Here is a 15,745-nt window from a genome sequence, read left to right as displayed (position 1 = left end):
CTTTTTGCCATAAAATCCCATTAAGTAAACAGCCAGTACATTCAGGTAAAAGAATAATAGTAATAATATAATATACAACACTCACTGGAGCGCTGCTGATCTATATTTGTACGTGAGGTTCTGCATAAACCCTGCAGAACAACCAATTTATTTTGCTGCTTTTATGGTTCTTTATATATTTAGCTTATTTTTTTATGGCGCGCAGATATTTTATGGATGAATTAACGGGAATGTAGGAGCTTTGATTCGTGATTGTTTGATTGAACATAAAAGTCTGCCACTGACTGTAACAATGGAATTTTACAGCAAGGGCTGGAGGGCTCTAGGGTAGGAATGACTGACTCAATGGGTAATGTCAGCTTAGATCTGCACAGGAATGTACAATGGTATGCAGGGTATACACTTGACTGCCTTACTCTGGGCGCTATTTCCCTCTATCTATCTATCTATCTATCTATCTATCATCTACCTATCTTTCTTTCTTTCTTTTTTCTTTCTTTCTTTCTATGTGAGATATTTTGAGTTACACAGGGGTACAAAAGGGAAAAAAAGGCCACTGCAAGCTGTAACACCACATGATTGTTGGACCCTTCACCACTGGGACCCCCACTTTTAAGCAGGGGTAGGAATGAAGTGGTACATGCTTGATCACTGTATCAATGGCTTCTGTGTAGCTGATGGAGTGCTGTACTGGGCTACCCTAGTAAGTCTGATAGAAGTCCATGCACAGTACTGCCCTATTCACACAGAAGACTTAGGGACCCCTGTTATCAAGAACGCTGGGGGTTCCAGGGTCAGGGTCCCAGTGATCATATGTATCACCTATCCTGTGGTAAGGTAAGAAAACACATGTGCTTTAGTCACCCATACTGCTGCTCACTGTATGGGTTACTATGTCTCATATTTTTGCAGTCTGATCTATCTATCTATCTATCTATCTATCTATCTATCTATCTATCTATCTATCTATCTATCTCCTATCTATCTCTCTCCTATCTATCTATCTATCTATCTATCTATCTATCTATCTATCTATCTCCTATCTATCTCTCTCCTATCTATCTATCTCCTATCTATCTATCTATCTATCTATCTATCTATCTATCTATCTATCTATCTATATGTATGTATACAAACCATACACAAAGACCAGAAATTATAGGTCATCATAGTATACTCAAAATGACTCCAACCTGTAATGTGAACATTGCCTAACTTATACACCATTATCAAAGTTAAGGATCAGTGCTGGGCCCTTTCTGTGTCTCTTTTATCATTATATGGCAGTGAAGCACTATTATCATTTTGGGGACTGGCCACAGTTGGCAGCGGTCTTCAGGGGTCTGAGTTAGGAGATGGCAGAGTCAATATATATTAAACTACTGACCTCTCTGTTTGCAGCCAGCTTTAAGAGGCAGAGCCTGCTGCACAAAGAGTGCCTTGTATTATAGCTCTGCACCATCCCATCTGTTTCCTCTGTCTAGCATCCACATACTGTATGGTTATTACGGCTTTTTTCCAGAAAAAAACATTCTGCGTATCATGTTCATAGTCTTGCCTGCACTTTGTAAAACACAAATGTTCACTGTAGGCGGGTTTTCTGGAGGGGCAGCTTGGGCATTCATGCTGGAGCTTTCCCTAGGGGGCCCCTAAGGACCTTGGGAATAACCTCAGGGTGATGTATCCTGAACCTACACTATACCACTGGGTGGTTGGGTAATGGTATTATTGATATTCAGATACTGGTATTATTTAGGCATAGGTGTATTATCAGTGAGCCAAACTGATGTATAGTATTGCTGGAGAAATAGAACATTTAATAAAGTATTCGGTTACTATTTGGAGGTGTTTAGGTATTTTATGTATGAATGTATTATTATTATGGCATAGTATGGCAGTATTATTCTGGCACTGAATAGCTGCAACATGCAAATGAATAGACGGGCTCTCCGTCATTCCGATCTCTCGATTCACACGGCAGAGAGCCGATGCAAGTGTGAACCTGGACTTAGTTGAATTAAATTATTTGCTCCATGACAGAATATGAGAACTCTCTACAATTGATAAAAATAGTGACAGAAATTTATCAAAGGCTTTAACTGACTTTTGCCTATTTTCGTTTCACTTTTCCAAATATGGGCAAGCTTAACAAAGGCAGTTGGCATCCTATATTCTCAGAAGTTTACAATAAGGCTAGAACTCCATGCACGGCACAATTAATTCTATGGTATTGCGTTTAACATACTATGACTGACGGGAAAGTTGCACAAAAAATCAACTTTGCTAGACTTTATGTCACATGTCCATGTTGCATTGTGTGACATTGTGCAACTAATATCACCATGTGGCCTTATCTCATATGATATTGGAATCTGTTATAAATTGTAGCAACAATCTATGTAAGTTCATTCTGGTGCAGATTTGGTTATCTGAGCCAGCGTCAGCAAAATATATACCAGTTTTGGTAAAGTAGTAAAGGTAGCACTAATACCTGGAAAATAAGGCATCAATCTGTAGGCTTGGAGTTGTTACTTAACTCCAGTTCCCAGCATGGTTTGATATTCTCTGGAAAATGAAAACAACACTTCTATGCGTAAAGCTCAGTTGTGGATATAGCATTGTATTTCAATAGGGTGCTATTCAAAATTTGACCACTAGGTGTCACAATACCAAAAGGGATTTATTTGTGTCTTTGACATTTCCCTATTTACTGCACCCAATTCAATGGAGCAGTAAAGTGAAAAAAAAAAACAAATCAAAACAAAACAATAAAACTTACACAACCAGTATTTCTTATACAGGTATGTGAATCTCATTGAGCGTGATCTCTTATGGCGTCTGTACTAAATCTGCCTTATGCTAGGTTCACACTAGTGTTAGAGTTTCCGTTCTTCAGGTTCACTTGGAGTCCTGAAAAATGGAAACTCTATCCACTTAAAAAGTGGTTAACTGCGGACTATAATGGAGTCTGCCGAGTTTTGGTCTGGAATCGCCAGGGAGAAAAATCCTGCGTGAGGACTTTTCTATCTGTATATTTTAAGCAAAATGGGGAGAGAGTCCCCATATGGTCACGCAGCCTTACACTGAACACTTTATGGGTGTTCTGGTCATGTAATTTGAAATACAAATATCTAATTAATCATTAGTCCAATCCCTTTCATATATTATAGAAATTCACTTACCAATAAAGGAAATTGCTTTAGGATTTATAATGCCACTTGGAAAGAGATGGAAATCATATTCTTTTCCTTCCACCACAACAGTGTGTCCTGCATTGTTTCCCCCCTTAAGAAAAAGATAAGAAAATCATATGTAAATGAAAGCAGCATGAAGATGATCTATACAGTAGTGTCTTACAATTTATTAACCGTTACTGAGCTGGAGAAAATGTACCTGGCAGGGATAGGCTGTTTGGGAAAGCCATCTTACTGTACAAGATCCATTCAGTTTTGCGGAAGATGATCATAGAAAAGTAATCCAGCACTTGGAATAAAAAAATTTCTTCTTTATTGACATTTCATTAAAGCTCCTTAAAATACTCGCGAATACATACCCTAATTATTGGCATGGATTATATTGATGTTTAATGGATTGCCAATAATGAAGACATTTTTATTGCAAGTGCTGGATTACTGCATTTCAGACCATGCTTGCCAATTCTCCTGGAATCTATAGGAGGTTTCAGAAACAAGCAGTGACCTCCTGGCAAATCTCTCAGGCCTGGCAGAATGTGCCCTCTTCGGCAAGGATAGGAGTCTCTATATATGTAATCCGGGCACTTTATATGCATGTCAAATCTGTAAAGGATGTTTGTCACATTTTGTGGGCATGGGAATGTCTAGAGGGTTAGAACATATTTGCTGTGCACTTCAAGCCCCGCTCTCTTTGATATGCCTTGCCAAATATACCTCAAAGAGACACAGATTGGGTTATGGGTTAAATCAAATCACTTTTGAAGCATACAAATAATATTTTTTACTACCTAAAATTCTTATGAAACTCTACAGCAATACAGATGGCCATGCATGCCAGCATTGTGCACTGAGGCCTAGTGGATTTCTATATAGCCCCTGTGGAAGAAGAATTAAGCCTAAGAATCATTTTAAGACAGCACTGAGTCAGAGAAGACCAGCTGTCATTGCTTTGGACATTGTGCCTGGAGGAGCAGTGGAGTCTATTGACAGGAGGTGTTGTCCCAGCACCTTGTACAAGGTAACCAGATCCCAGTCAGGACTACCTTAAGTACAGTCCCAGTATCTTCTGCTGGAGGAGGTAGAGGAGTGGAGTTAGAGATGGAGTGGCGTACGGCGCTACAGCCTTAACATCACTGGGCATCCTCTCAAGACCAAGGGTGGCGGAGTTGAATACTAGGAGACTACAACCCCCATTCATTTGCTGAGTAAAGTTAAAACCTGTTTCAACTGCACAACAGCCTTCCTGAATCACCTTCAGGGCCCTTCTGAACACCATCACACCTGCTCATAGGTGTCCTCTCCAACTGGAAGTTCCCTGGGAAAACAACTACCACCACGATCTGGTAGCACAGCAGGCCCCCTCATTGGTGTACAGCCTAGGAGCAGAGCTGGGGGAAGTAGTTGCAGCATTATTACTATTAAAAACCACACACCATTCTTCAGTAAGAAAAAGAGCCGTGTAAACCCAGACTAAGTTTCAGTACAATGTAAGTCCAAACAAGCAGAAAAAAGACGTAGTGGCCCTACATCTACACGCTCCTCTATTTTTTCGTATCTAAAATAAACCATGAATTATGAAGCCGCCTTAACAGGAAAAATTTGGTGGTGCTCTGCTGTCCAGCAAACATTCAACCATGCGGACAAGAGAAGTGAAAAAGTGGTTAAACAGCATCGAGGTGAAGGAACGCTGAGGGCCCGTTCACACGAAGTAAACGCACGTGTATTTTGGCAAAATACACGTGTAAAAAATACACGTGTAAAAATAAGACTCCCATCGACTTCAATGACATTTTTTGCATTTTGGCCACAGGAAATAACGCCGCATTTTACATTAATTGCAAAGTAGATGAAATTCTGGCTAATCCCATCCACACATTGCAGAAAAAAATAAACAGCAGAAATGTGTCTTTTCAAATCACAGCATGTCAATTACACCTACAGAAATGCTGCCATTTTCTGTATAGGTATAAGGGTAAGTTCACACTTCGGCATCCAGCCTCGTGCTTTGCTCCGGATTAGGCCCAATGAATGGGCCTAGTCCGGAAGAGGGAGTTTCTTCAGGCCGAATCGCGAGGCGACTCAGCCTGAAGAATGAACATGTCGCTTCTTTTTTCCCGGAAAAAGCTCCTGAGCGGCTCCCATTGAAATCAATTCAGGCGATTACGGCCTCAAAACCCTGACCAAAAAAAACTATGTGTGAACTTACCCTAATAGTAATAAAAGTCTGCAGAAAAAAACGTGGTTTGTTTCTGCCGCGGTCTTTTCTACAGCTGAATATTGGGAAACTTGTGCTGTGGCCCCCTCGCACACCAGATTTGACCCCACTTGATTTTTCCTTGTGGGGACATGTGAAGCCCCTTGTGTACACAACGCCTGTGCCAACCCGAGAAGGGCTCGTAATCCGCATCCAGGCTACGTTCGTCACAGTGAGGACCATGCCAGGAGTCTGTGAATGGGTGCGTCAATCCATATCCCGGCTTTGCACTGCTTGCATGGAAGCAGGCGGCCAGCACTTTGAGCAACTCTTGTAATAAGTAATAGTGATTAAACTGATTTCCCATTAAAGTGCTTTCTCTTCTCTGTTTCCCCTTTCACATAGCGCAGTGAGTAATAGAAAACTGACATCTCCGTCTACCTGCAGCGCCACAATGGTGCATTACCAGTCACATGTTCATTAGTAAAAAAAAAAACGCTCCATATACTGGCTAAAGTTCTCCCTTTCATTTTGTGTTCTTACTTTCCGGACACCCTGTATATATGTATGTAAGTGTATGTTTATCAATGCCTTCTCAATTACTTTGTTGTTAATGCAAATAACATCCCCACTGTCTTTTAGGTCTTCCTTGCAAATGATTGATGTTATGGGGGAATTGACCAAGCTCAGATGAGTTCTGAGTTTTCTGCAATGCAATGATCTAGTAATTTCATATGGACCTGGCATGGTTTGAGGATTGGTTTCGTGATGCTGTGTCATTCTGGCCTCTGCAAACAGTGCTCATATCTAAGAATCCTAAAATAACTGCAGCAGTTCTTAAATCTTGACCTGTAATAAAATGTTACCACAAATATAATAGAGTTCTTTTGGTTGGGATAAATAAATGATGCAGATGTAGCTGGGTTGAGTTTGTTATCTTTCTAATCATGGAGATAACCCTGTAAGTTAACCTGCAGTCCTATATAGAATAAAGGGCATACATACAACAAGATGCCTCTCCTTCCATGGTTGTGCTATGCAAGTGACCCTTTGTTCACATCTGCGTTGGTATTCCGTTTAGGGAGTCTGCATGAGGACCCCCCGAACGGAATACTGAATGCAACTGCAAGCGGTGTGCAGTGAAAGCACACTGACCCCATAGACTATAATGGGGTCCGTGTGTGTGCCGTGCACTGCCTGCACAAATCATGTGGACAGGAAAGTAGATTGTGAACTACTTTCCTGTCTGCATGATTTCTGCGGAGATCTGGCAGCAAGCACATGGACCCCATTATAGTCTATGGGGTCCGTGTGCTTTCTCTGGCACACTGCTTGCAGTTGCATTCAGTATTCCATTTGGGGGGTCCTCATGCGGACTCCCCCAGATGGAATACCAACACAGATGTGAATGAGGCCTGATTATCTGATTGTTCATCACAATGTCGCCCCCATTGTTCACTACTACATTTATATATATAGCATCAAAGGAGACCTATGTACTATATGTAGACCTCATCCACCGACACTCTGGCTATTACTAGATAACACTAGCCCAGTAATTTTGGTCCCGTGATCTATTCATCTTGAAAAACTAATTTACTAACATGTAACTAAACTTTTCAAGCAACCTATGATTTTCTGGCTGTACTTCTCACTGTGTACAGACTTGTGTGTGTATACCATGTAAAATAAAGGGGGTCACTTCAAACAGTTATATCTGGGGCATGATAAAATGTAGAAATCTTTCATATGACACCAGAAGCAGCTTGCTTCTAAGTTTTAGACTGCCCCAAATAGAACAGTTTGAAGTGACCTCCCCACCCCTCAGTTAGCAGTTATATTCCCTGCATTACACCCAAGCCTGTACACCATACAGTTCTCAATACAGAAGCAAGGGAAAGAATAAAGAGAGGCAGGGTTTCATAGAAAGGAGAAAAAAATTGTTAAGTATATTACAAAAAGTATTAATGACACAAATGCTGCCAGAAAATCAAACGTTGTTTGAAGTTTAGTTACACTTTCCAGACATATTTAAAAGGATGAACATGTGCAGATATAGCAGAGCTGGATTTGTCCCTATATCTGTAGTAGATCTTCCTACTACTCGCACGTATCGCATTGAAAGCAATAGGTAAAATAGCCTCCCACTGATTTCAATGGGTAGCGCACGTATGCCGGCACCCATAGAAATCAATGGGATCTGTTTTAACGCCGCTCACTCTGATCGAGGTTTGCGTTCAGAATGAGCAGAGCTTTTACTCCGCGTGAAGGCTCCCTAACATTGCTGGAATTATAGACTTTCATTTTGATATATTGTTTAGGTGTTGTTTAAATGTGTGTGTATCTGAGATGGCTCATTATGTCTGAACCGTCATGATACACGAAATTGTATGGCATGTCCAAGCAGACAGCTTACGTTTACATGAAAACGCCCTGCTTATTTCTAGAAGTAGCTGACCACAAAGAAAGATAAAGATAATCCCAAATGGACATGTCTTATGTGCCAAGCCTTCTTCAGTGTGATAAGATTTTGCTTAAATAAAACAGCTTGTAACTTCAGCAGGCTGAGCTTTTGTGTTTTGACATTATATATGTGTGTATTGTGCCATTTGCATTAAAACTCCCGTCCCGACGACACATCACTAGAACATGTGATCCTAGAAGGGTATTAGTCTATTCTCTGACACCAGCAACCAGTAGTTTTCCTTTCTTTGCCTGCAATGTCTCTGTTCACAAACCTCCACAATGACCAAAAGATCCATCTAGTGTAAAACAGTTAACATAAGAAAGAGAATAAGGTAGGAAAGAAAAGGAGAGGGGCGCAACATCTCAGGGTAGAGCTATGTGATTGGCTTGGCGCAGCAATGCATATACTGTACTGTACGGTTGCTTTATACAATACAAAGCAGCAGCCACGTCACTGCAACAGCCGGAGCTTCTTATTGTCTTTATAATGAGGCCTACAGTAATTTTGGTAGTCAGAACCAGGAAGGAGGGGGAAGATGTCTGCAGATACCACAAGCTGTGTGCATGTCAACTGGATGGAGGCCCTGTCCTATGTGTACCCTCTCCCTTCTGTTACTGTCTTCTTCTAGCATGGGGCAATGGCATTTGCTACTTAATGGGGACTGAGATCCCATTCAGGGGACAAAAACAATACGTTTGTGTATATCCTAATGTATGTCCGTGTGATAGCCATGTCTGAAGGTTGCTGCGTTCTTTATTTTTTAGCAGTTACTTGGGAATGTATCTGTGATAAGAGAACAGCACATGAATGATGTCTGTGTACTGTCTATTTCTTGTTCACAAGCCCATGCACTTCAGTGGATGAGATAAATAGAGAAAATAGAAAAAAAAATTGGACACGGCACAAATTTCAGTGAATGGTTTGAAACTGACATGGACTTGACAGTAAACTTCATTGTAGCAGCCATTGCTAGGTGCTAAGTGATGTACGATCATAGGGCGCAAGAAAAGGGACATGGATGCACATGATGGGAACATTGGCAAATCACTTGTCAGACAGCACATAGAATATTGTGTACATTTTTGGGCAACATTGCACATGAATAACATAGTAGAGCTTGTGTGGGTCCTAAGGAATAGATGGAATAGCCAGATTACAGTCCACTGAAAATTTATCAAAATTAGGGTTACTGAGGTTAAGGAGAGACCTAATAACTATGTCTAAGGTCAATAGAGAGATCTTACCTATTATCTATTTATACCCAGGACTGTAACTGTAGGGGTGGCCTTGTTAGCCCAGAAGGATCGCACACAGACTTACAAGTACTCTTTATTGTAAGACCAGTGAGATCATGGAACTCTTTCCCAGAGAAAGTAGTCATTGGGAATATAGGTTATTCAAGTGTGCAACAATATTACAGGTTGCAGTTATATTTCAGGAGATATGTTAGTGATCCAGGGATTTATTCTAGTGGCCGGATTGAAGTTGAGAAGGGATTTTTCACCTAAAATGCGAAAAATTTTCATAAATCTGCCAAATGTGTTTACCTGTGTTAAGTGTATATAAATGTGCTTAATGTGTTCATGTGTATAATATGTATATATGTAATGTATGTCTGTACATATTTAATATATCCTTTTGTATACATTCTATATATGCATGCATACTGTATAATGTTTATATATTGCATGGGTATATGTATAATGTGTATAAATGTGGTTAATTTTTGTATTGTGTATTTGCAATGTTTTTGTGTACTTTATATATACTTAGGTATATGTGTGTACTGTATATATGCCTACGTTATGTATATGTATGCATAACATGTATGTGTGCATAAATGCTATATGCGTTCAGGTGTGTGTGTAATGTGTATGCAGGTATAAGGATCTGTTCACATCTGCATTGATCAATTCCTCTCTTGGACTTCATCATCAGAACTGAACAAAATACAACAGCAGCGGATCCAATACATGATATAAACTGATGATACCCAATGGACTTATTGATTTTTAAAGTGGTCCGTTGGGTTCCTGGCATAGTTTCTCCAATGTTACCAGAAAAAAACAAAAACAGCATGCAGCATTATGTTTCTGACATTTATGACACTCCTATAGTGGAGGCTCCTAAAAGATGAAATGTGAGCCTAAGTTGTACATGTGAATATTTTGTATATGTGGAGCGGCGTGACGTAATAGGGCCCCTTTACTGTCAGTGCCCATCTCTGCTGAGAATTCACAGCTGGCATCACACCTAGAAAAATTCATACACTAAACAGCCATGGACAGAATTTTTTTTTTTACAAGAAATACAGATAAGACAGCATTTCTTGCTGTAGGTTTCAATTTGATATAGATGTGAATTATACCAATTTGGCATTTACCATATTATACCATGGTCATATAAAGTTTATGTGTACTGTTAAAAAACTGAAGGGTAGCACGGTGACTCGGTGGTTAGCACTAGAGCCTGACAGCGCTGGAGTCCTAGGTTAGAATCCAGCCAAGGACAACATCTGCAAGGAGTTTGCATGTTCTCCTCCTCTTTGTGTGGGTTTCTTCCCACACTCAAAAGACATACTGATAGGGATTGTAGATTGTGAGCCCTGTATGGGACACTGTTGACAATATCGGTGAAGAGCTGTGGAATATGATGGCGCTATATAAGTAAGCAAAAAAATAATAAATAAAACCTCCATAAAATGTGGTCATTCTGAAATTACTGAACATATTTTGTTACCCAGAGTTCCAAGAGGCATATAACTTTCCATTCTATAACAGTTCGTGTAATATAAAACCTGACCTTCTCCTACTGTATTTTTATTTTGCAAGGTGCTGGACTGACCTCTAGGATACCCGCAGCAAGCTGTAGCTTTAAATAGATGTCACATTTGGCTAGGCTGGTATGAAGTTTCAGATCCACTATCTAAAAGAATTGCAGCCTGAGTTTCTCTGTCAAATTACACATTTACCCATTCAATTGCTAAACACATTGATTTCCTAGAGCACATTCACACTACTGTTACAAATTTCTGTTGCTTTCATCTATCAAAGGATACGAGCAATATACGGTAATGGTAGCAGAGTGTTGGATCCAAATGTAGCCCCCTCTGCATTGACTGTAATATAAAAAAACACAAAGGTAGCTTTCTTCCATTATGTTTATTTACTTCTGTAAGAAAAGAAAAAGTCCTGCATGCACAACTTTTTCTTCCGTCAGAAAAGTAAAAAAACAACTGAAGAAAGCCTTTTATCATAAGGCTGGATGCAGATGGACACCAGATACTGATGGGGCTCTGTATACATCAGTAACTGAAAGAGGTTATCTAGATAGCAAAAATTATCTGCAAATACATCCACATCAGTGTGTTCCCTTGTGCACCCTTTGCTTGGCTTTATTTTACTTGTTGCTGCTTATATCCCTGTTACTTGCATGCAGTGAATCTGTGAACAAACTACAGTTCCCATAATGCATCTCCCTGCTCTCATTCTCTGGGTACTCCTCCCTTCTCCACTCTCCTCTGCAATTAAATTACAGGTTATAAATCGCTCCCACATCTGCGGTCACATGATGCTGCCCCTTATGAGCAGCAAGAGAGTGAGGGCAGGTAGATGAATCATGGGAAATGTCGTTTTTTCAGAGATTTACTGCATGTAAATAACAGTGATATAAAAAGCAACAAGTAAAATAACGCCAAGAAAGGGGTGCACAAGGGAACAGTGAGAGGGGTGCACAAGGGAATAGTGAGAGGGGTGCACAAGGGAACAGTGAGAGGGTTGCACAAGGGAACAGTGAGAGGGGTGCACAAGGGAACAGTGAGAGGGTTGCACAATGGAACAGTAAGAGGGGTGCACAAGGGAACAGTGAGAGGGGTGCACAAGGGAACAGTGAGAGGGGTGCACAAGGAGACAGTGAGAGGGGTGCACAAGGGAACAGTGAGAGGGGTGCACAAGGGAACAGTGAGATGGGTGCACAAGGGAACAGTGAGAGGGGTGCAGAAGGAGACAGTGAGAGGGATGCACAAGGGAACAGTGAGAGGGGTGCACAAGGAGACAGTGAGAGGGGTGCACAAGGGAACAGTGAGAGGGGTGCACAAGGGAACAGTGAGAGGGGTGCACAAGGAGACAGTGAGAGGGTTGCATAAGGGAACAGTGAGAAGGGTGCACAAGGAGACAGTGAGAGGGGTGCACACGGAGACAGTGAGAGGGGTGCACAAGGAGACAGTGAGAGGGTTGCATAAGGGAACAGTGAGAAGGGTGCACAAGGAGACAGTGAGAGGGGTGCACAAGGAGACAGTGAGAGGGGTGCACAAGGGAACAGTGAGAGGGGTGCACAAGGGAACAGTGAGATGGGTGCACAAGGGAACAGTGAGAGGGGTGCAGAAGAAGACAGTGAGAGGGATGCACAAGGGAACAGTGAGAGGGGTGCACAAGGAGACAGTGAGAGGGGTGCACAAGGGAACAGTGAGAGGGGTGCACAAGGAGACAGTGAGAGGGGTGCACAAGGGAACAGTGAGAGGGGTGCACAAGGAGACAGTGAGAGGGGTGCACAAGGGAACAGTGAGAGGGGTGCACAAGGAGACAGTGAGAGGGGTGCACAAGGGAACAGTGAGAGGGGTGCACAAGGAGACAGTGAGAGGGTTGCATAAGGGAACAGTGAGAAGGGTGCACAAGGAGACAGTGAGAGGGGTGCACACGGAGACAGTGAGAGGGGTGCACAAGGAGACAGTGAGAGGGTTGCATAAGGGAACAGTGAGAAGGGTGCACAAGGAGACAGTGAGAGGGGTGCACAAGGAGACAGTGAGAGGGGTGCACAAGGGAACAGTGAGAGGGGTGCACAAGGGAACAGTGAGATGGGTGCACAAGGGAACAGTGAGAGGGGTGCAGAAGAAGACAGTGAGAGGGATGCACAAGGGAACAGTGAGAGGGGTGCACAAGGAGACAGTGAGAGGGGTGCACAAGGGAACAGTGAGAGGGGTGCACAAGGAGACAGTGAGAGGGGTGCACAAGGGAACAGTGAGAGGGGTGCACAAGGAGACAGTGAGAGGGGTGCACAAGGGAACAGTGAGAGGGGTGCACAAGGAGACAGTGAGAGGGGTGCACAAGGGAACAGTGAGAGGGGTGCACAAGGAGACAGTGAGAGGGTTGCATAAGGGAACAGTGAGAAGGGTGCACAAGGAGACAGTGAGAGGGGTGCACACGGAGACAGTGAGAGGGGTGCACAAGGAGACAGTGAGAGGGTTGCATAAGGGAACAGTGAGAAGGGTGCACAAGGAGACAGTGAGAGGGGTGCACAAGGAGACAGTGAGAGGGGTGCACAAGGAGACAGTGAGAGGGTTGCATAAGGGAACAGTGAGAAGGGTGCACAAGGAGACAGTGAGAGGGTTGCATAAGGGAACAGTGAGAAGGGTGCACAAGGAGACAGTGAGAGGGGTGCACACGGAGACAGTGAGAGGGGTGCACAAGGAGACAGTGAGAGGGTTGCATAAGGGAACAGTGAGAAGGGTGCACAAGGAGACAGTGAGAGGGGTGCACAAGGAGACAGTGAGAGGGTTGCATAAGGGAACAGTGAGAAGGGTGCACAAGGAGACAGTGAGAGGGGTGCACAAGGAGACAGTGAGAGGGTTGCATAAGGGAACAGTGAGAAGGGTGCACAAGGAGACAGTGAGAGGGGTGCACAAGGAGACAGTGAGAGGGTTGCATAAGGGAACAGTGAGAAGGGTGCACAAGGAGACAGTGAGAGGTTTGCACAAAGGGAACAGTGAGAGGGTTGCACAAGGGAACAGTGAGAGGGATGCACAAGGAGACAGTGAGAGGGGTGCACAAGGGAACAGTGAGAGGGTTTCACAAGGGAACAGTGAGAGGGATGCACAAGGAGACAGTGAGAGAGTTGCACAAGGAGACAGTGAGAGGGGTGCACAAGGGAACAGTAAGTATTTAGCAATGCTGTGAATGTATTTACAGATCATTTTTGGTAGCTGTGTTTCCATTGCTCTCACCTCATGACACAAGAGAGTAACCGGCATCAATTGTGTGTGTGTGAATCTACCCTTACAGTGGAACTCTATCTATCCATCTTCATCACCATTGCTGCTGTTTTGAATGTTTTCATTTTTTAACAGAAGAATAAATCCTGATGCTACCTATTAACAATCAGAAAGCTGCTGTTGCTGGATCTGCCATTGTTTGTCAATGAAATGTACTTCTGATACCTAATGGTGTCCTGTTGTCCATGTTGTTCATAGATCTGTGATTATAAGTCATTGTTTTAGTAATGGCGGGCTCTTTACCTAGGATATGCCATCACTTTCCAATGACTGGGAATCCCACAATCCTCACAATAAATCCTCACCCCTTGCATGGCATAACTCGTAAAATACCCAGTGAACAGAGTCATTGGTGTGTAAGGGGAAAAAAACTAAAAATCTTGGCCCTTTAACTTTACAGATTGGCAAAATCCCAATAGTTGGCATATCCAAGTAGTATGTAAAATTACCACATGATATACCATTACCATTCATTCAGGTATTCAAAAGCCAATACGGTTATTGGGAGATCTAGGCCTGATATTGGCTTCTGAAGTCTCCTCATTGCTTACCAAGCACAGTACCAGGCATTGTATATAGACTGTGCTTGGTATTGTAACTTAGCTGTATTCATTTAAAGAGGACTGATCTGTAGCATACTCATGTGACCAATGGATGTGACCAATGGATGTGATGCATTGCTCTGAATAGAGGAAGTGGAGCTCAATATCACAGTCCTAGACAATCCCTTTAAAGGGAGTCTTTCACAAGGGTCGATCATATTTAACCAGCAACACAGTTAGGTAGGTCGGACTTAACTGAATGTAACACTGTTTTCCCCATGAAAATGAATGCCTTAGTTTCCAAGATATTATCAGAATGTGCAAATGGTGACAGACTCCCTTTAAAGGGGTATTCCCACCTCACATACTCAGCAGTCTTCACACTTGTAAAATCTTCTTTCTTCCTGGTTTCTTGCATCATTTGGTGGGCGGGGTTTCACAGGCAACCTGCCGTTTAGCTCCACCCCCAAATTCGCATGTAGCTCCGCCCACCCACATTGGACTATGAAGTACAGGCAGCAGCAACTCCATTCTGTGTAACATACAGAGACTGCCTGTCTCTGTCATAATGAACACAACTGAATTAGCTAGCCTGATAACTGGGAGAACAGATGAAAGCAGCTCCTCTCCTCTATCTGAGTGCAGGACCTAGGTCACATGGTATAGACACAGGAATAGCTAGATACACAGGCTGGCTCCCTGCACTTAGCCCCTCCTCCCTCCCCCCTGAGAGCAGCAGATACATCATTTGACTCATGAGCAGCTAGGTCAGGGCTGTGGCCACAAAAAATTGAATAAAGTAATATACTGGACAAACAAAGCAGTTTTGCTGAAGCAATGTATTTAGGAAAAGTCTTACATCCACATTAACCAGCAGTATAGATAGGATCCTTGTGATGGGACAACCCCTTTAATGATACAGCCTATCCTAATAACACATACAAAGCCATAATAACAACTATAAGAAGCAATGAGTCTATGATCTGTAGTCTGCGGGAATCAGCAACCCTTGGCACTGGTGCTGGAGGTGGCACCCCAGACATTGCAGCTCCAGGTGACTTTGTTTCTAAAATGGATCATTGAAATACAGTCAAAGGGGAGGAAGCGCTGGAGGTGGGAGTGTGTGTGTGTGTGTGTGTGTGTGGGGGGGGGTGCTTAAGGTATGATGTCCTAGTGTCCAGGTCATGGGGTGTCCTAGTCAAAGGACAGCAATGACCTATGTAAAGTATAATATGGCAGCTAAATTTACTTTCATTCATTCCAGTAAAGCTGGAAAGATTTGCATGGATTTCTTCAACAAAA

The 15,745-nt window shown here is 42.6% G+C and overlaps 1 protein-coding gene across 1 annotated transcript in view; it reads right to left on the bottom strand.

Annotated features, from left to right (window-relative positions):
* The window catches only part of ADSS1 (adenylosuccinate synthase 1), a 49,731-nt gene that overhangs the window by 16,686 nt on the left and 17,300 nt on the right, over positions 1 to 15,745 (bottom strand). The window contains exon 2 of the mRNA XM_075282681.1: positions 3,183 to 3,285. Coding sequence (XP_075138782.1) covers positions 3,183 to 3,285 — 103 coding nt within the window. The remainder of the gene's footprint in view (positions 1 to 3,182; positions 3,286 to 15,745) is intronic.

Source organism: Leptodactylus fuscus, chromosome 7, assembly GCF_031893055.1.
Source record: "Leptodactylus fuscus isolate aLepFus1 chromosome 7, aLepFus1.hap2, whole genome shotgun sequence".
NCBI lineage: Eukaryota > Metazoa > Chordata > Amphibia > Anura > Leptodactylidae > Leptodactylus > Leptodactylus fuscus.
This window is presented reverse-complemented; position numbering and strand designations above follow the sequence as displayed.